At 39.1% G+C, this 21,794-nt stretch overlaps 1 protein-coding gene across 1 annotated transcript in view; it reads right to left on the bottom strand.

Annotated features, from left to right (window-relative positions):
* DCHS2 (dachsous cadherin-related 2) overlaps window positions 1–21,794 on the bottom strand; it is a 72,380-nt gene that overhangs the window by 15,595 nt on the left and 34,991 nt on the right. The window contains 7 exon segments of the mRNA XM_075035707.1: window positions 2,250–2,360; window positions 8,450–9,307; window positions 10,546–10,755; window positions 11,001–11,135; window positions 16,906–17,145; window positions 17,998–18,835; window positions 20,027–20,184. Of these exon segments, the coding sequence (XP_074891808.1) occupies window positions 2,250–2,360; window positions 8,450–9,307; window positions 10,546–10,755; window positions 11,001–11,135; window positions 16,906–17,145; window positions 17,998–18,835; window positions 20,027–20,184 (2,550 nt within the window).

Raw genomic sequence — 21,794 nt, 5'->3', positions numbered from 1 at the left:
TAATTTTTATGTTAATTTCATCAGAATTCAAGCTGAGTTTTGCATGGGTTTTTCAGTAATAATGCCATGAATATCTATGTCCCACACCTGTGACAGCATAAGAACCCATCTGCTGTGGCTCTCCAAGCTAGTGCTTTTTAGTTTTTATTTTCTAAGATAAGCAGCAATGATTGGCTATTGTTTATGGATCTGTCCAGTGTTCAATAATTACATCTTGAACATAAAGATTTCAAAGCTGGCAGGTGGTCTCTCTTCAGCACAACACTTAAAAATGATCACATTCTGTATACAGAAAAAGCAAAATAGACAGTGGCAGAAGGAATACACTTCAAGACGACAGAGTAACTTTAAGACTCTAGTGGAGCATGGTGCAAATAATCAAGTTTGAGGTACACCACCTAGAAGGAACAAGTGAAAGAACCAGAGTTGCTCATTCTAGTGAAGTGCACATTAAGAAGAAACAGGGTAACAGTCTTCAAATATGTGAAGAATGGAGGTTTTGCCTTTGTCTTATGTCTGTTGTTACTAGTTGAAGTAGTAATAAATTTAAATCATTTCAACAAACATTCAGATAAATATGAATAAAAACTTTCCAACTGCCAAGACTTGTACAGGCTATTGAGAGGCTTTGCAAAATCACTATCACTGGAGGTTTTTAAGAACACAACAAAGTTCTGTCAGATTTCAGCACAATTGATTCCCCTTCTGCATCAGAGGACGGACTAGTTCATGTCTTTGGGTCACTTCCTACTATACTTCATATGATTCTACAATATAATAAACCCCCCCCTAGAATGGGAGAAAGTCTCCAAAGTGGGGTTAATTAACATCAGTGCTTGAAAATAGAAGTAGACCAGACCTTTGGCAGTTTAGAATACCTAAGATAGAAAGGGCATCAATAAAGCTCAAAATACTTCTGCTGTAGAAACAAGGGGTAGAGTTACTGGTGTCAAAATTAAAGCTGAGGTAAGAACTGTTCTTAAAAAGAAGTCCTGGAAGGCTGCACTTCAATTAATGCTTTCTAAGAAACAGAAGAAAGGTTTCAGAAGAAAGGAAACAGAAGAAACCACAATGGCTCAAATATCTCAAATGAAGACTTGTGACATCCACTGCTATAGAAATGCCACTATTGTTTGTGAAGGGAGTGCTTACAAGACCCTTAAAAACATCATGTAACCATTTTTCAGCCTGGCTTGATAAAAAAAAAGGAAAATCCCATCTGATTTTTTTTTCCTTTTTTTTTTTTGGAGGTGATATTGGGGAAGATTCACTTTCTTGGGGATAAACTTGTCTGGGTCTAAGACGTTCTTTAAGATTAATCTTTCTAGCTTTATTTAAGTGAAATAAGAAGGACTTGCAAATCAAGTGTATGCCCTTTAAGTGCCCCTCTTCTAAACAAAACAAAATAATTTTAACTGTTCATCAGCATCAAACATGATTGCTTTACATAAGTACACCACTTGATGCCTGGAGATAGCAGAATAATCAGAGACTAAAGCCTCCAGGAACTCAGGGAGAAAGCCATTTGTTAAGAGTACAAACTATTTACACTACTTCTGAGGAAGACTGTTTACACTGTCTATGCCATCCCAGAAAGACTACAGCTATTCAGAAGGCAAACTCTTTTGTTGCAGAGATTTAGGAGCTGAGAGGCAACCAGAGTAGCTATGCAATCTTACACGCCTTAGATGAGAGCATGTAAATGCACATGGGGAACACACCACTCTCCTGCCATCCAAAGTTCCTGACTGAAGAGCAGGTAAAAGCAGACCTGCTGCAAAATGCAAATACAATCGCCAAAAAAATAAACAAACTTGACTTCCAGACTTGTCATGGTTTGCCTGAAACAAAGAGCATTAACTCAACAAGGGTCTAATGCTTCCTACATTAGGAGTGTTTTGAAGGATTATGTTTATTGAGTTTTTGGGCAACTTCATAATGAGAAACAAGATGGAGTCTCACCTTGGATCACACAGCAGTAGTTTATCAACTCCTAACACCTGGTGATCAATAGTTAATCAGAACTGAGCATTTTAAACAGGTATACTGGTGTTCAATTTCTTTCCACATCAAGTTTACAATAGTGCAGGTCCCTCCACATCCTTGGTTTTACTAATGATTTATTCGTTGTAACAGGACAGTAATACTCTACCCCTTGTTCTTGTGGTAGGGACTGGCTATATTTCAGAGACCACACTCTTTAGGCTACACACAGACAACTGAAAAAAAATACATTTATAAAAATGTACCTGTAGTGGGATGTATGGAGAATATGCTTTCCTTGTCATTGAAGATGCTGTATTTTATGTTTTCTCCTGTAAATTTGTGTTCATAAGCTTCTACAGTTACAAGAGATGTACCTATGGGAGTAATAAAACACTTTAATCACACCCACTTTAGAGGGTTTTATTCTAATTTTATATTACTGTGATTAATAGCAGATGCACAGCAAAACACCTACGTACTAGGCTAGGTGCTTATTCATGAACTAAAATAGTAGGCTGTAGCATTCGCCGCATATCAAGGTGCCACAATTAGATCACTGATCAACCCCCAGATCAGGGAAAGAGACAGATAACACACGCAGTGTGAGCGCCAACTTCCGCCTTTTATTGTGCAGTTAATTCCTTTTATACTAACAAGGGGAGGCGGGATTACAGGTACAGCATAAGGCTGCGACTAACCCTCTAACTTTCCGTGACATCGCGAGATCTTCCGAACGCCGAACCCTACAGTAGGCAATAAAAACAACTCCTCCCTGACTTTCACTGCATTACAACTTCATAGGCAAGGCACTGTCTATCACTGCTTGCTCAGTAGATTACTAATTTGATCACAACTTCATCACCTGCCTAAACGAAATGTGAGTTTTAACTTTTCCTAATTGCAAACTCCCATGTACCACTGGAACTACCTCTTACCTGAAGTCATATGTATTCCTTTTATTCAGATTATGCTTTGTTCATTTAAAACTCACCTTTTCCTGAATTCTTCTAAGGAAAATAGTCCCTTTTTTTGTGGATCATAGGAATGCATGTTAACCCTGAATCACCATAAAGAGTTTATTTTTCCTTCATTTATCTGAATTCAATTTGGATTTTTGAAAAATATTTTAAATGATACATTCTTAAAAATTTTAATTAGCCACCTTTTGACAGAATGAATGAAAAGGTGAAACTACATGCATAGCTATGTGTCAATTCAAGCAGAATCTAAATTCCATGAAAAGAGCAATTTAATATAGAATACAAGAGACAATAAATAAAAATCCTGTTTGAAATAGAATTAGGAAAAATGTGGAACTGAATACATTATCCTGCTCTGAATCATCACATATAACAAAAATGTAGCAAGTTCAAAAAGCATTATCAAGATTTCCAAATAATTATTCTTTTCAAGTGAGTTACAAAATTGTTTAGCATATATGGTGATTGATTTTAATAGATTTTAATTATTTAGTTTAGTTGTAATTGATTCCACGCAACTGTGATGGATTGAGGTTACGGCGCAACCTGAACTCTTCCAAACAGCATTACAGACAACTAGCTATTTTATTACATTACAAAGGGCATACTGTTCACACTCAGTGTCCTGGATGTCAGAGGAAAGGACTTGAGTGTAAAAGTGAGAGGAAACATTGCTCTTTACAACTATCTGCTACCTTTTTTATTCTAGCATTGTTTCTTATTGATTTTTAAAAGCAGGAAATTTTAAGTGGTTTGTCATCTGCTCCTAAAATCTGATTGTCAAAAGCAAAAATATGCTGATTTGGACAGGTGTAATTTTCTGTACTAGTCAATATATTTATAAGATATTTACTAGAAAAGTTCTGAAAGTAAGATCCAACCGTCCAATAGGTAAGGTCTGATATGAATGCTGCACTGTTTTTTTTAGGAACTAAAATAGGGGGTTGTAAGTTGAATTTTCATTGCTGAGCAACTTTGATTTACTACAAAAGCCTGCAAGGGCAATCATTCATAGTGTCCTCAGAGCAGAGTTAAAGATAAGAAAAATTTCAAGGTCTGAAGAATGTCACTATTCATCTTCTAATGCTGTCAGCAGTCTTTTTGTTTGTTTGTTTGAGTGTTTAAAAAGAAAAACTACCAGAAATAAAGGAAGCAGCAGCATTTCTACTTGAATCCCTGTTTTTCAGGGGTTAGGTTAATAAATTTTTACTCTGGGTCTTCAAATCCTAATCCTTTAAGTTTCATATTTTTCATGTAGTTAAAATTGTTTATAACTTCTTTTTGGCAGAGAATAAATTTCTTCTGTTTCTGATACCTTTCACAGAAAATGACTCTTTCAAACTGTGAATTTTTACAGTTTATTGTCAAAAAAATATGACCAAACTGTGAGGTCTGTTGTGAGACAAACAGGCCCTAGAGAGGTAAATAGCAAAAGACAGTACCCATCTGCTGGACCTCGCCATTTCAAGTACACGTGATTCAAATACCGCTTCAAGCGGAGGTCACAACATGTAACACTTAACCCAGAGAAGATTAAGAGACAGGTAGCTTTCTGGCTGCAAAGCACACTGAAATGGCACAAGGATGAGATCAGCGCTGAAGCTAGTGCAAGGAAGGAAGGAGATCAGGATCATAGACAGCAGTCAGATTGGCTTCAAACGCTATGCAATCGACTCCTGAATTAGTTAAGAATATTAAAGGAAGCGGAGGTTGATTTAAAATGTTTATATTTAGGTTTATTTCATTTCAGTCACAGACAACCTAAGTGCATTTGAAAGTATCTCAAACTGCTTTAAATAGCCTGGACACCAACCCTTACATTATGCCTCCTGACTTGAAACTGAAGCATGGCAGCGTGGACAGTATTTTCCTACCTGGCCAAAGAGGCTCAAAAACATTCACTGTACTCTGTGTTAGGACATCACATAGACACCAGAACTGAGTTACTGTATCGCTGTATCATTGGTTTTCTTCTCTCTTCAGTACTCATTATAGTAATCTCTTTTCCCCTCCTTTGCCATCTAACCCCAGTTCATACTTGCCATTATTTCCTGAGACCTCTTAATTGCTCATGAAAGAAAAAGCTAACTGAGCACAATGAGTAAGAGATGACTTACAGAATAAGAGGCTACATATTTTATATCTATTAGAAAAAAAAACAGGAGTCAACAAGTTTTACTGGTGAATCTGTCTCCAAGGAAGTGCTATGCAAACAACCATTCAAGTGAAAGCTTGGTGAATAATAAAGGTTTCCTACCCTCTGGAGAGCACAGTGACTTGATTATTTATTGACTGGCTTCTAAGTGCCTGTTGTAATGCAGTTTATAATATTTACAGTCATTAAATATTCAATATTAAACAAAAGCAAAAGAATAGGGTTTTCTGAAGGTCATCAAACTTTGAGGTCAAACACTTAAAGAAAATCTGATCACAAGGACCAATTCCTGAGGCACTGACCCAATTGACGAGTTTAGTTTTAATTTAGTCCAAGGACCCTTGGCTTTGGCTTTCGTCGTTTATACTATTCAGATTTTTGATTCTTTTTAAAATAAACTTAAGAGTTTTCCCACTCTATTAGTTAAGGTAGAAATAAAATTAGGAGGAAAAGCCACATTTATTAATACCAGTTCTACAAATAATCAGTATGTAATGTAAATCTCCCCTGGTCTGAACACACTGGTACCATTCATATTTGTAGAAGTCCCAGGATCACATATATCCTGTAACCTAACTTCTATGAGAGTTTTAATTATAATCATGCTTTTTTTCCCACTGAAATGTAAAATATTTGATATTTACTTATGCTTATATAAATAAGAAAATACTACAAACAGAGCCAAAATAGTATTAGTATTTGGTAAAATCTCTCATAATCTTAAAAGAATTTGATCTTCTTAGCAAATAGACTTTTATTAAATATACAAACTAACATTTTGGGATGAAACCCTCCTGTTTACCCTGAAGCTTTGCTAAATTTCCTTTAATCAAAACAACTTAAATTGAATCTTATTTATATTTTCTACAGATTGTATGGGAGAACATGTGACTATGGCATTCTGATACCACAGTTCCTCAGGGCATTCATTTCAGGCTGGATTGTCTAGCCTGACCCAGAACTTATCTACAATTAGGAAAATGTAGGATCAGATCAGTTTATCTATTGCCATAAAGCCCCGATTTTTATTTTCTTTCTTTAAACCTAACAAAACCTATCTTCCCTTTTATTATTTTTTTCTTAACTAGAAAGAAATTTTAATGCAGGATTAACGCAGGTTAATCCCATCTCTCCTGAAAAGACCGAAACCCCAGGGCCTTGACCTTACTCCCCTGGGAAGCCTGACAAACAGGTTCTGATGACAATTTTTGAAAATACAAGCCTGCTGCAGCAAGGGGGAGACAAAATTGAGAGCCCAGAGCTCGCCTCTGGAAACACCATGGTCTCTCTGCTTTCCGGACACCTAGGATTGAGGGCTCCCCCCATGACCACAATTGACTCTCAATGGGTAGATCAATGAAAAGACACAAAACAGAAAATTAACACACATTGCTGTGACATCCCAACCGTATCTTCTGGAAGCAGCGATTCCCCCAGGGCACACTCTCCTTTGCGAAGTGACACACAATTAATTACTGTACAGTGCCAACTCTAGTAAAACAGGGCTTGGAGGCCTTGGGGTATCTGTGACTCACATTCACTGAAAAATTCAATTTTAGGGTGTCCAAAACTACTTGTAAATCCTGGTCAAATTCATGGAATAAAAAGCATTTTTTAAATGTCAGGACAAATGTGTTTAGGGATTTTTTTTTTTTTGCATTTGTAATAAAAGCAATAAATGAAACACTGGTTTAAAAAAATTTAAACACTACAGAATTTCTTATTCTGCAGGTTCCATACTCTGAGTGCTCAGTATGGAGTGAAAGGGAAATAAATGCTCCTCTGCCTGAGGAGACTTGAATCTACACCTTTCATATTTCAGGAGAGTGTTTTAACCACCAGGCTACTGCACACTCCACTCTTTCCTGCTGGAAGCCTTCCACTTTTTCAAAAAATCCCACGTATATTTTGACAGACAGTGAGAGAGCTAGAAGGATGCTCTAGCTTCATGGTTTGATCACTCATCACAACTTTTTAAAAATAGCCTGAAACCAAAATATTTCATCAATGGTTAAAAAAAAAAGTCACTTAATTAAAAAGAAAATAAATTCACTTTATTGCCTATTTTCGATCTGTTAACTGAAACATCAGTAATATCCACAGCATTATCTTTATTTTACAATACATTGCTGAAAATTTGGCTTGTAGTCCCAAACAGGCACAGAGGAAGGAATGGCTGAGTACCACAGCAGTAATTGCTGCAACAGCCATCTTCACCCTTCATTCTCTATTCTGTTTGTAATTATCCAAGAATATTGATTGGTTTTCCAAAATTATAAACACATTTCTTTTTTACTGATTCCTAATCAAATATATAGGCTGTTATTCAAGATCTAAGAATTCACTAGTCTCACAATACCCTTAGGATATAAAGGAATATTGCTTTCATTTTACTGCGGGAAATTTGAACTATAAAGAGGATAAATGACTTGTTCAAGGTGAACCTCATGAGGCAGTATTTGAATCAAGAATATAGTGCAGGTCAGATCTCTACATACATCTGGTCAATTGTACAGTGGGACTTGTGGGCACAAAAATGTGAAAGGCATTCCTTTCTGCCCCTCATTAGGACGAACCCATCCCCTGAAGCAAAAAAAGGTACTTACCATATCCAATTGGCAGGAGGCATAACTACTAATATTCTCTGAATGATATAAAGTAGACCAGTAATTCTCATCATTATATGGAAAAAAAATATATAAATCTGTAAGCACCTTGTGATTGAAGCTTGTTTGCCTATAAGTAGCATTCAATAGCACAGGCTCTACCTAGAAATACATTGTAGAAGCCTGTCTGAGTGACAGTGTACCACAGCCTTTGAATTTCTCTCCCCTTCACCCCACCCTAGCCCACATTCTCCTTCTTCTGGCAAGTCCAAAACTTCAGTAAGGTTTTAGAGTATCTCTGAAAGCTACTACCGTTCACGAAGAGTTTTGTAAAACCAAGAAACGTCATGTTGCAGCTGGTACACACCACTCATCTCATCTGAGTGCGGGTGTGTTGACAAGTGAAGCGACAAGTAAACGCTGTACGCCCATCATTAAAGTAATTTTGCTAAAAGAGTGAACCCACTGATGCTCAGGGCCTCCCAGGCTGAGGGATGGAAACACCACCTTTGACAAGAGAGCTTTCTGTTTAATGTGAGCATCACTGTTGTAGATGGGCAGCAAACTCTAGAGCCAGACAATGCCTACAACTAACAGGCCATGCTTCTTTTTCATGCTGGTGCACTGGAAGAAGGTTCCCCTATACTATTCGTTACAATTATGATTCCAAAACGAGGGGAGATTGGAAACCACAAGAACACAAATTGGGATTTGATGCCCACCTGCTGCACTGTTCTCAGGTATGCTTGCTTCATACAGGCTGTGGCTGAATGAAATCTCCTCCTCTTGTTCTTCTGTAGAGATAATGACCATAGCTGTGGCTGTTCGAGGTGAGATACCTTGATCTGAAGCCATCACTAGCAGCCGGGTACTGAACTCCTTGGAAGCCAATGGCTCCTGAAGAATGATGTCACCTGTCTTCACGTTGATCTGAAATATAGTTTCCGCTATCATCAGACTAAAAACAACAGCTCCGTTTGATCCCAGGTCCACGTCCTCCACTCTCACAGTGGCTACTGTCTCATTCACAGGGGTTTCAGCAGGCACAAAGGCCCTTAGAGGATTCTGCAAAAAAACGGGATCATTGTCATTGATGTCATCAATGTGCACCACAACCCTGACAGTGGTGCTTCTTGGCAAATGGGTGCTACAGTCACTTGCCACAGCCCTAAATGTATACTGGGATTTGGTCTCCCGGTCCAGTGCCTTTGTAGTAACTATAGACCCCGTTACACTGTTGATAGCAAATGCTCCAAAGGTGTTGTCAACAAGGGAGTATCTAACTTCGCCATTCAGGCCATCATCTTCGTCAGAAGCGAAGAGGTCCAGGATGGCTGAGCCTTCCTCTAGATCTTCTCTCACGGAGATTTGATACTGGCTCTTTGCAAACAAGGGGTTGTGGTCATTTTCATCCAAGACCATCAGAGTGAGCTGTGCAGTGGAGCTTCTCGAGGGACTGCCTAAGTCACGGCACTCAATTACAAGAGTGAAATTGCTGACATCTTCTCTGTCTAAGCTACGAGTGACCAGCAGTTTTCCTGAAGTGTTATTTAGTGTGAAGTATCCTCCAACATTTCCACCTTTCAAACACATAAAAAATAAAATGATCACAAACAATTGCTTTTGAAAAAAGAATCCCTTCTGAATACTGCTATGTTAATTGCAATAACATGATCCAATTGCTCGTACAGCTGGTGCGCTCATGTGCCTTTCACGTATTTTATTCCTCTTATACAAATTAAAACCTGCATTTAATTTAAATCAGTGGGTGGCAATGACAGTAAATACAGAATGTCATATCAATTTACAGAGTGGCTATTTTGCCAGATGCATGTCTTTTTTCCTGAAGCAGAACACCTTATAAAATCTCCTGCAACTATGCTGCCACATAAAGTGACCTCTTCCCAACCTTAGTTACAAATTCAAGAAACCTATAAAGCATTGCTGACAATTGTAATTACTCGCTCCTTGTTCTCTTCTACAAACCTGTCTTGGAAGTGAACAGTTGTGCAAGGTCTTGATTTGGGGGGCGTGGGGAGGGGGAGGTAAATATGAATCAGTTGACAGAAAAGTCAGAGGTTTTAGTAACAGTGAATGGCATACATACTTTACAACATGTAGAAAGACAAAAGGTAATTAAATTAAAGATCATAAAAGATTGTGAAATTAAACCCAAGAAAACATAAAGGAATTCATAACTGTTTCTTCACATAAAAATGTCTTAGCTGTTACCACAGCAGCTATCTGTCTACATTTGAGCTATTGCTGAGAGCCACAAACCAAAGCAAGCACAGCAAACTTGTATTTGTGCAAAGACTTTACAGGAGGCTTTGAACAGCTATGGAGCTTACATTGGCATAGTGGACACAGGGAGAGTTTGGCAACATGAAAACCAAGTATGACATTACTAATTGTTGGGTGAAAGAAGCTCTCATGAAATAAAATTAAATAAAAAAAATTAGATTAATTCTTGTACTTATTTGCAGGGGTATATTTACATTCAGTACTTCCACAACTGTAACAAAAAGGACAAAATTATGCCTTCATGATTAATGCCTCCTTCCAGCATTTGGTAGTTTTTTGTTTTTCTTTTCTGTACTACTTCAAATCCAGAAAGTAGACTGAAAGTATGCCTGGAAAGTGCTTATTAATGCTGACAAAGGGGTGAAAGATCTTTCTTTTTTCCACATGAAAGAAACACGTGGACAAGATGGGAGCTAGGGAGGCTTGGTAAAATCAGGACTAGTCGAAAACTTGGATACTGCTGTTTACATACTTCCTGATTTATTTATAACAAAAATGATGGAGCATAACTTACCAATTATTTTGTATCTTAGAGCTCCATTATTGCCAGAATCCATATCTACAGCCCAGGTAGTGTAAACAACAGAAGGCTGTTGGTTCTCTGGAATACGGATCTCCAAGGCGGGAAGAAGAAACACGGGAGAGTGATCGTTTTCATCCAGCACTGTGCAGATAATTGTCGCTGTGCTTGACAGCGATGGGATTCCACTATCATGAACCAAAACTGAGTTTAATAAAAAGAAAGTAGATTTTATACAATGGTTGTGGGTGCAACAATAGATGTTCCTTAATGATAGCAGAATAGGAGACTTATTTGTGCTATGCAAAAAGCACATGCTCTTTTGTACCTGAAAATCTTACCGCTTCCATCTAATTCAAATAGCACGAGAAAAGGTAATACTGATAGTAACACCACACCCATTCTCACTTCCCATTTTACAGGCACTCATAGATATTTCACACTGTTACCTTTAATATTGAAAACCTCCTGGGTTTCCCTGTCCAGTGATGCAGTTGTTACGAGTTCTCCACTGTCTGAGTTCATCTTGAATTTCTCATAACCAGTTCCTGGTAAGATTTCATACTGAAGCAAGGAATTCAGCCCTTAAAAACAGAATGGAAGTTTTAGTAAAACACAGCCACTCTCCTCACATTCAGGTCTACAGATTTGCTTCTTTCTTCTCCCCCCCGCCCTGGGAAATGGGTTATGGATGAAAATTATTATTTTTAATGCAGTGAGTAATTGCTTCTTCATTAGCACAAATTTTAAATTTGGATCTTCAAAAGCCTTGTCCAGATGCTGCTTTGTGCCTAAGTTCTGCAGCCACTCAAAGTGACCCCAGCAACATTTCTAGGTACACAGGGCATGTCTCCAACAAGCTGAGAGATCAACATGGTGCAAGACAGCATTAACTTAGACCATAGAATCCATGCATTTGTCTTCTGCTCTCCTGGATGCAGTTAGTTTATTTCTCAACAGGATGTCAGGCAGACTACCAGGCTGCTCTTGGCAGCTCTGGTTCTCCACTCAACTTCACTCGGAGACAACGCAAGTATCTTTATACAGTACAACACTGAACAGTATAAACATTCAGAGAAAACATCCACTTCTTGGCATGCCCACCAGTTCTAAATATTCGTAATACTGAGCAGGCAGGTGCCTAAGTCCCATCAGGGCTCACAGGGTAGCCATCTCCTAGTTGTCTTCAACAGAAAAGCTAATTTGGTGGATATTCCCACAGCACATCTCAGGCGTTTTCGACTGCTCCTGCTTGTAGCCAGTCTCCGAAATGATACTGCTTGGTTTTATAAAGTTGTGCAGGATTTTCAGAAGGGAAGGTTAGAGAATTTCCTTCCCTTCAAGTTTTTCTGAATGCCAATTCCATTCAGCTCCTAATCAGACCTACCATTTGCATATAGTACAGGGATATTAGCCTTCCTGTCTTTCTCTGGGAAATAGGCTAAAACTGTACAGGCTTTTAAATACCTTTCTTTCAAAGTTGCCTGCCTGAGTTGAACAAGAAACGTGACTCTACATTCTCACCTATTATGGTTATAAAATAATTTTTTTCATATTTCTCTTAGTTTCAACACCCTCCTGAGGAAAGTATGTCATCTCCATCACATTTATATTATTAACTTTAATGAGTTTAATCCTACATTACACTTGAAGGGCTTATAGTATTGGGCTTTTTTTTTTTTTTTTTTTTTTGCAATTTTTTCTAAGTTTCATTCAATCATCCTGTGTTTTTCCAACCAACAATCAGTCTTTTAGTAAGGTAGGGACAGTTGGCACACATGGAAAACTACAGCACTCCTAGTCATACGAAAACTGCTATTCAGAGTCAAACACTGCCTGCCTGTTCTCATCCGCTGCAGTCGAAAACATGACAATCTGCGCTGGAGTTGATGGAGAAACACCAGTGTGAGAGAAAAAACAGCCTACAGTTTTTAACATCCATGACTTCCTTTGTTTGCCTTCGAATCGCTTTGTTAAATAGTTGACAATGATATTGAAATTTGATTAAGAGAATTATTACTGTAAATGCATTTGCACCTAAACTAAGTCAAGGGAGGCACATATTCATGCAGTACACAGCGAAAGCAAACAGGAGTTACAGAAATCCTTCCAGCTTTCCAGAAGAAAGGAGAAAAATCACAGCAGTAAGGACAATCAAGGAGAACGTCTTGAAAGTTTAAGTTTACCAACACACACTATCTGATCTGTGCATATTAAATACCATTCAACTACATTTAAAAAGATACTCACAGCTTTGCTTGCATATATCTATTCTTAATCACCAATATGCTACAGATGAAAAAAAAGACACATGACACTCCAAGGCTGATATTAACTATTAGCCTTTGCTCTCCTGCAACCGAGCTGCTTCAACCCCAGTGCCTTCACTGGCAGATTTCACAATGGACATTATTTACAGACAGTACTGAAAAACATACAGGTGCCATCCAAGTTGACTATTCACACACTGTTGAAATTAAAACTTTTAACCCTTAAAGTACACAGATATGTGACACCATAATTACATTTATTTACCAAGCACTTACTGCCTCCTTTCTCATATCCTGCTGCTAGGAGCATATACCTAGCAGTAGGAGAAAGCTGCACACCCTGCCCAAGAGAGGAGCATGATGACTCTACGCATTCATATACCATGGCACAGCAGCTGACATGTTTGCACTTGATCCAACCTGTTGGTTAATTATTCAGTAGTGTTACTCACATTTTGGGGGCTGAACTTACAAACTGAAATGAGAAACAAACTAATCTTCCTGCGCATTACGAGCTGGAAGAGGAGCTAAGCCCCTTCCTTGCCACCAGCTGGTGGCAAGGACCTGGACCCCTTTCCCTGCAGGCGAAATGGCAGGGTGGATGCATGGTGCCTGAGCTACAGCCAGGGAAAAGCTTCAGCCCCTTTTCCCATTACCCCATGTCATGGTTTAACCCCAGCCAGCAACTAAGCACCATGCAGCTGCTCACTCATTTCCCCACATGGGATGGGGGAGAGAATCAGGAAAAAAAAAAAAGTAGAACTCGTGGGTTGAGATAAGAACAGTTTAATAGGACAGAAAGGAAGAAAATAATAATGATAATGGTAACACTAATAAAATGACAATAATAATAATAGTAAAAGAATTGGAATATACAAAACAAGTGATGCACAATGCAGTTGCTCACCAATGCTGACTGATGCCCAGTTAGTTCTCCAGCAGGGATCCCCCCCCAGGTCAATTCCCCCCAGTTTATATACTGGGCATGATGTCCTATGGTATAGAATACCCCGTTGGTCAGTTTGGGTCAGCTGCCCTGCCTGTGTCCCCTCACAGCTTCTTGTGCCCCTTCAGCCTTCTTGCTGGCTGGGCATGAGAAGCTGAAAAGTCCCTGACCACTTAGCAACAGCTGAAAACATCAGTGTGTTATCAACATTCTTCTCATACTGAACCCAAAACATAACACTATACCAGCTACTAGAAAGAAAAGTAACTCTATCCCAGCCGAAACCATGACACCTCACCATAGCACGGGCAGGCCCTGTGCTCCCCCAGCTTCTTGGAAGCAGCAGCCATAGCATTACACTGTGGATATGTCTAGTGCCAACACCAGTGAAGAAGCAATGGGAACAAATGTCCCCCCTGCCCCAAATCTAGGATGAAATCTCATCTTTATAATACTAGTGTTGTTAAGACCATGCTAATCCATGAATATGAGCAAGACAAAATGTCCAGTGAATGGCAGTAAGCCCTGTCTCATAACTCTAAGTCAGTGGTCCCCATTAATCTTCTGAGATTTTTCTCCTAAGGCTCCAGACATAACTACTGAACCACAGAGGGGCACATCAGCTTAAAAGCAAACCTTGATAAATGTTACTTCATTCAGAGCTTCTGCAAAGACGTATCTCAAGACAAACCCCTGACCTATCTTAAATAGGCTGCGGGCACATTTTTTTCCAGCATTTACCTGTACTACACGTATCTTTACACTTGCATTTACTTGTGTTGTACTGTTAGATGTTGGTCTCGGGGTGGGTGGAGAGCTCCCACAGTGTAAGAGGACTTAGAGGAAAGGAGGCAACACAGAGTTGCAATAAGTGCAGCTTTTGTTGTGTGCAGGAGGGAGCTGGCCGAACAAGATGTTTCATGGATATCCACATGAAAGAAAACCATTACAACATTACAAGCAAAAATTTTAGCAGTGATTTCCAAAAAAAACCCACCACCAAAACAAAAAAACAACCTTTCGAACTGGAAGCAAGCTCACAACACAAAGGGTCAAACACAAAGAAGGTGACAGCTGGTTGCTTTCCCTCTTCCCTTCACAGGGAATGAGTAGTAAGACAAACAAAGCAAAAGGTTGATGATGGCTGATATTGTCAGTAAAAATTATTCTTCCCCGTGGTCAGTCAGAAAACATATGAAGTGAAAATAAACCCCGCATCTGTGATGGGAGGAAAGTCCTCCACTGAGACTATGCAAATATTACTGTGATGTGAACTGCAATTTAAAGAGAGAATAAAAATAAAGTAAAAAATGTGATGTAAAAAATGAAAGAACACCATGAAAGGAGTTGTCTTATTCAAAAATTTTGTTCCAAAAATATAACCAAAGTGAGTAGCATTATATTTATATGACTCCTATATAAATTCTATTTTCTTACATTATGAGCATCATTTCAGTGTTTGGAACAATACTGTTACACGCACATGACATGAGGCCAAATCAGGCAAATGTGAGAAAAAGACCCAACAGAAGGACTGTGGTTACTGGAAAATGTACTTTAGAAAAAAAAAAGCAGGAAGGAACCATCAGCCACAACAGCGCTCCAGCCCGAAGTGTCTGCACAGGCAGGCGCACACTGTGCCACCCAGTACACTTGGAATGCCCTTCCCCTCCACCTGGCCAAGCCACCCCCACTCCCTGCTCCTAATGGCTCCCAAAATTTCCTTTCTGCTGTATTTCCCACAAGATGTGCGATAAATAAACATAAGGGACAAAGAAAGGAGGGAGAGGAATCCGAGCAAATTCCCACTTCTTTTTTCTATTATTTTGCAAATTTTTGCTTCAAATACTGCCTTTTTTTTTTTTTATAGTGTGATCCACAAAAGAAAGAAAATACTTGGAAGAGCGAGCTACAGAGGTAGACTGTAACACTGTTCAGCTGTCATGAAGATTTTCATAGACAGGGCTACCCACCTTTTCCTAATTTTTAAATATTTTACATACTTGTGGGGAAATGTTTCTTCTATATAGCACCTCTACTGAGCTCACATCAGCCTTTTGTAATCAATACATGATCTACATTAAAATGACAAATCTTAATACAGAAAACTGTTTTGCTAACAAGACCTATTGTTTTATCTATTTTTCAGATAGCACAACCTTAAACTTAATTCTAAAGATGTGCAGAAAATGAACCCACAGTAAAAAGAAAGTCATTCACAGAGTTGAGACCACCTTTGGGCCAACTGCAGCAGTACTGTAGTATTTAATTCTCTTTCCAGATTTTATCTTTTCTGCAGACCACAGACTCTGTGTAACTGCTTCATGTTACACCAACTGTATGCACTGTGTGTGGTATTACTTAAGATAAGATTCTCTCCAGCACACAGACTCCCTGTAACATCATATGCATTTAGATATTTCAAAAGAGCAGGTAGTTGAAGGACTGGAGGGAATTTTTCGTTGTTTAGCAAAGAGTCTCTCACGTTTAGTGCTTACCTGTGATACAAAGAGCCTATGAACCACCCCTTCTTACTCATCCATTCTGCGTATGTTTGAAAAGCAATGCATTAACATTCTTACATATGTAAAATCCTATTTGAAATCCAGAGCAGCTTCCACCATACCGTCACAGCACAACTAGCTGGAAAATCTTGGATGACAGTGCCCCTCTCTGGTGAGAAAAGATTAGTGCATATTTGCCGGTTCTGTCACAAAACCAGGCCCCTGGTCTAGCGAACTGTTTTAAAACTATTAAAACCGCTCTGATTGAGAGCAACAAAACGTTCAAATATTAACTTTAACTGAGCTGAACATTGTTTGCTGATTTACAAGCAGAGCACGCTGGCTATCTTCACATGAAAGCTACAGTACGCTGAGCTACTCTGCATCACGCAAGCGCACGTTTCCATTTAATATACCAGTCAGAGCTGAAGCTACCCCAGTGTGTAAGTCAGAATACCTCCAAGCCCTCAATAAAGGTTGAGGGTCTGAACCAAAAGCCATGTTTTGAAACCCAAAACTCATACATCACCTTGGGAAAAGCACAACGGCTGTACACGCAAGCACAGCAGGCAGCAAGATTTAATCAGTCTACTATGGTCCACAATGAAATCAATAGCAAAAAGACAGAAATTACCTGCATCTCTGTCCACAGCTTCCACCTTTATGACAAACTCCCCTGGATGTTGGTTTTCACGAACTGCAGTCTCGTAAAGTTGCTTCAGAAATATCGGGGTCTCATCATTCACATCAAGAACAATGATGGTTAGAACCTGCGTGGCGGAAAGAGCTGGGCTGCCATCATCAAGAGCCATGACTGTCAAACTGTACCACTCTTGAATCTCACGGTCCAGAAGCTGGGCTGTAGTTAAGAGTCCTATTATAAAGAAAAAAGGTATTAAAAAAGTGTTCTGGTCCAGGTTAGGATCCCAGTTGTTCCAGCACTCACAGCTTCAATGTAACATCACTGTGCACACTGTGCCACTGCTCCAAGGCTTCCAAGACTTTGGAGTCAGTCATTACCTGTGATTCCCTTTAGAGTGCTAACTGGCCCAGAAATACTCATTTTGACATCAAGGGAAACCAGGATTCATAGAATATTTAAGTGAAGTTCAGAGATTTTTTTTTTATTTAATTTTGGACTTAACTTTTTAACTTTATTTAACTTAAATATTTGTCTTTTGCATGCAAGTTACACAATTAGGAGCTCTACAAATCAGTGTCAGCTGTATCATATAATGGATTCAAAATCAGAATAAGAATGAGAAAATATTGCAACTATTAGTGTGAGAACATGTTCCACCCACTGTGTAATGCACATTCCTTGATCTTGACTTTCCCTTTCATCATGTGTACGTATAGCAATACATGTGTGTGCACATGCTTTAAGTATGCACCATGCAAAAATCAGAATGAAGCATTTTACTCACACACACTTTCTTCCCACATTCCTTAATGCACTATTGGAAAGCACTCCAGTACATCTACACAACACAGTAATAGTGTCATGTGGAAATTTTTCACCTGAGTCTCACTGAGCTTGCCTGCTGCACATAGTACTGCCGTGCTCGTGTGGTGCTCTGCCCAAGGTAATCACCCCTGAGGATGGTAAGTCACCTGGGTAGACTATTATAGTAATGTGGTATTTCAGTATTGCGTGGTATGCACTCCCCAATATTACCATGAGAAGCACAGTACAAAAAAATCCAGAGAACAGAAGTTACAGTACCTGTGATTTCATCCAATACAAATGCTTTGTTTTCATTGCCTGAAAGAATGTGATAGGTAACTTGTCCATTTCTTCCCTCATCAGGATCCTTTGCAATTATGTGGTGCACAAGGAATCCCACCTCCACATCCTCCATGATGTAGGAAAGAGGTGAAGATGTAAAATTGGGACTGTTGTCATTGATATCTAAAACTACAATTTTTGCAGCCAGGGAATCAAGCCTGCGATCAGTCAGATTTATTGCCTGGTCTGCTGCAGACACTGTAAGGATCACAGAGCGAGTAGTCTCCCTGTCGAGTGGAAAAGCTGTGGTCAAGGTGCCATAGGAAGGGTGAATAAGAAATGGATTTTCACCCATGTTACTCATTTCTAAGGAATACTGTATTTTGCTGTTCAGAAAACTGCCATCTCCATCTTTGGCATTGAATGTGTAAACCAGAGTGCCAACAGGTACATTTTCCTCTACGCCAATCACTACAAAGTCATCTTGGAAATATGGAGAATGATCATTCTGATCTTCTACATCGATACTCAGGAAGACAGTGTAATTCTGTGGAGGATTACTATTATAATCCTTTATAATAACTTGCAAAAGGAAGTGCGAAGCTGTTTCATAATCAAGTTCCTTGGAAAGATAAAGGTCTCCTGTCAAGCTATCCATTTCAAAATGAACATCATCATCTTTAGCAATACTGAAATGCAGTTTCCTGTTAGTCGCTAGATGATTATCAGGCCACTTCAGAGAACTCAACACTTGTGCAGGTTTAAAATTTTCAGGTACAACAAAGTGCTTGAAATCTTGAGAGAAGACAGATCTCCCATTGGGAAATGGGATTACCTACAAAAAAAGACAAAGACTGCAATATTTTCCGATCATTATTATGAACAGTGTCATGAAAATTTTTTTCCTTAATTGAGAGTTTAATCATTTATTATTTGTGACTGTTATTTATCCCAAGTATGCCTCAAAGCCAGAAAACAAAGTCAGCATGCTCCATAAGAATTCAAATAGTCCTTGGCCTGTCATTCCATAATGCTATCTTTCATTCCCATGTTAAAAAAAGGGACAAGACTGTCTCTCACCCTCTGAATCACAGGGGTCCGAAGACAGACAACTTGAATACTGCTATCTTTGCCCCTGCTCTGGAGCACTTCAACACTCTTTCTACGTAGGACAGCATCACAGTGACAGATGTGACAAAGAAAGCATGGTACATTATGCAGTTTTCCAAATGCAAACAGATAGCTGGGTTTTTTTGATGATTGTTTATGTCATTACAGAGTTTCATTCATTATGGATTGCTGCTGTGTTCCAAGTTAATGCTTCAAAATGAAAGAATCTCTTTAACTGTGGAAACTGCATTTGCCTTGTCTTGACTGAAGCATTTTTATCCAAGCTATCCAAAATTAACCATCTTTTGGGTGACATGAAAATAGCAGCCTCAGTGACGTTCAACCTCTGATAAAGGAGTGCATAGGCAGCCTGGGCAAAGCAGCCCCACTGCAGCTCAATGAACAGCAGGTGGCTGACTGTGGAAAAAGCACACGCTGGATTTCACACGCCCATGCAGAGCAGCCCTATATAAACCAGCACAAAGGAATGAGCTATCCTTATACTGGTTTACAGAGACAGAATTTAGAAATAGAGTAACATAGAGGAGAAAAAAAACAAACTACCCTCTCCCCCACTTTCAGTCCCTCCTGATATTTGCTTTTCATTCTGCCTACCTGGATATTTTCCTTGTCTTTTCCAGTGTTCATAATGACCTCCTACTAAAGCATAAACATAATCTATTTGCAAGACATCGCAGAATGCTGTTGTGTATTCTTAACAAATTAAAATGAGTCTGCCCTCTCATTTCCTCCCTTAACGGAAAAATGGCTAAAGAAAATTACCATGAGGCAAGGTGCTTATGATTTGGAACTTCCTCCTTTCTTCAGCTTATTTCTCTAGCTTCTCCCAAAATTCTTTTTTCAAAGTAACTAAGTATCTAACATAACTGTTCTATCCCTCAACATAAACCAGTACCTGAATGTGAACAGCAGCATGTCCTTGAAGTGAAGGTGTGCCCTGGTCCCTGGCTGTGACCATCATTCTGTAGTCTGATCTCTCAGCATATGATAGAGACCGGGTTGTTCTTAACTCCCCACTGACAGCATCAATCTGGAAGTATCCTATATCCTCTTCTTTGGGGAAAAAATGGGTATGAGTTATTGCAGATCTCTTCAGCTTGCTTCCATAGTACTGAACATTGTAATTAACAGTAAAAAAGAGTAGGACCCTGTCCTGGTTTCAGCTGGGATAGAGTTAACTGTCTTCCTAGTAGCTGGTACAGTGCTATGTTTTGAGTTCAGTATGTGAAGAATGTTGATAACACACTGATGTTTTCAGTTGTTGCTGAGTAGTGTTTAGACTATAGTCAAGGATTTTTCAGCTTCTCATGCCCAGCCAGGGCACCTGACCCAAACTGGCCAACGGTGTATTCCATACCATATGATGTCCCATCTAGTTTAGGAACTGGGAAGGGAGGGGCAGGGAATCGCCGCTCGGGGACTGGCTGGGTGTCGGTCGGCGGGTGGTGAGCAATTGCCCTGCGCATCATTTGTACATTCCAATCCTTTTAGTACTACTGTTGTCATTTTATTAGTGTTATCATTATCATTATTAGTTTCTTCTTTTCTGTTCTATTAAACCATTCTTATCTCAACCCAGGAGTTTTACTTCTTTTCCTGATTTTCTCCCCCATCCCACTGGATGGGGGGGAGTGAGTGAGCGGCTGCGTGGTGCTTAGTTGCTGGCTGGGGTTAAACCACGACACCTATCTACCCCTAAGACACCATAACTGCAGTGATGCCATGGGCCCTGCCTGTGCTCTGAACCAGGACCTAAGTAGGAGTAGCTAAAATCTTACAGTAAATTATTGCAGACCAACATGTGAATATTAGAAATTATGCTTACATCTTTCAAAGACTGGCCGCATGCTAATAACAAGCAACTTCTAATTAAAATTACTATTTAGAGCTACAACATATTACACTTATTCTAGAGTTGCAAAGAAAAATTCTACCATAGAAGAGTAAATAGCTCTTTGTGACTTAGAATCATAGAATCATTTAGGTTGGAAAAGAACCTTAAGATCGAGTCCAACTGTAAACCTAACACTACCAAGTCCACCACTAAACCATGTCCCTAAGCACCACATCTACACATCTTTTAAATACCTCCAGGGATGGTGACTCTACCACTTTCCGGGGCAGCCTGTTCCAGTGCTTGATAACCCTTTCGGTGAAGAATTTTTTCCTAAAATCCAGTCTAAACCTCTCTGGTGCAACTTGAGGCTGTTTCCTCTTATCCTATCACTTGTTACCTGGGAAAAGAGATTGACACCCGCCTCCCCCATTTTTAAGGAATGCAATACAAATTACTCTCTAATTTTTAGTAAAATGGGGAAGTATCTATTACTTGGTATACCTTACCAGAAACTTAGAAAATCAAATTTGTCATAACTACTTCTCTCTTGAAATACTATGCAAAAAATTTTTTACTATGTGAATTTTTAATAAGGTGTGCTAGTGGGTTAAACAAAGTCATGCAGTATAACAGCTGCTATTCTAATAAGCAACTATGGTAAAAATAAATTCAGTGCAGATGTAGTACACAAAACACGCATAAAAATCTGTATTTCCATTGGCACCTAAGTGAGCATGAAGCTGTTTACGTTCTCCAAATCTGCACATGCAAACTAGTTAGCTGCACATATAGATGTTCATTTTTTTTATCCAATCACCTCACCTGC

This window comes from Buteo buteo, chromosome 1 (assembly GCF_964188355.1).
Source record: "Buteo buteo chromosome 1, bButBut1.hap1.1, whole genome shotgun sequence".
Taxonomy (NCBI): Eukaryota; Metazoa; Chordata; class Aves; order Accipitriformes; family Accipitridae; genus Buteo; species Buteo buteo.
The sequence above is the reverse complement of the archived record's forward strand: the minus strand, read 5'-3'. Positions and strand labels throughout refer to the sequence as shown.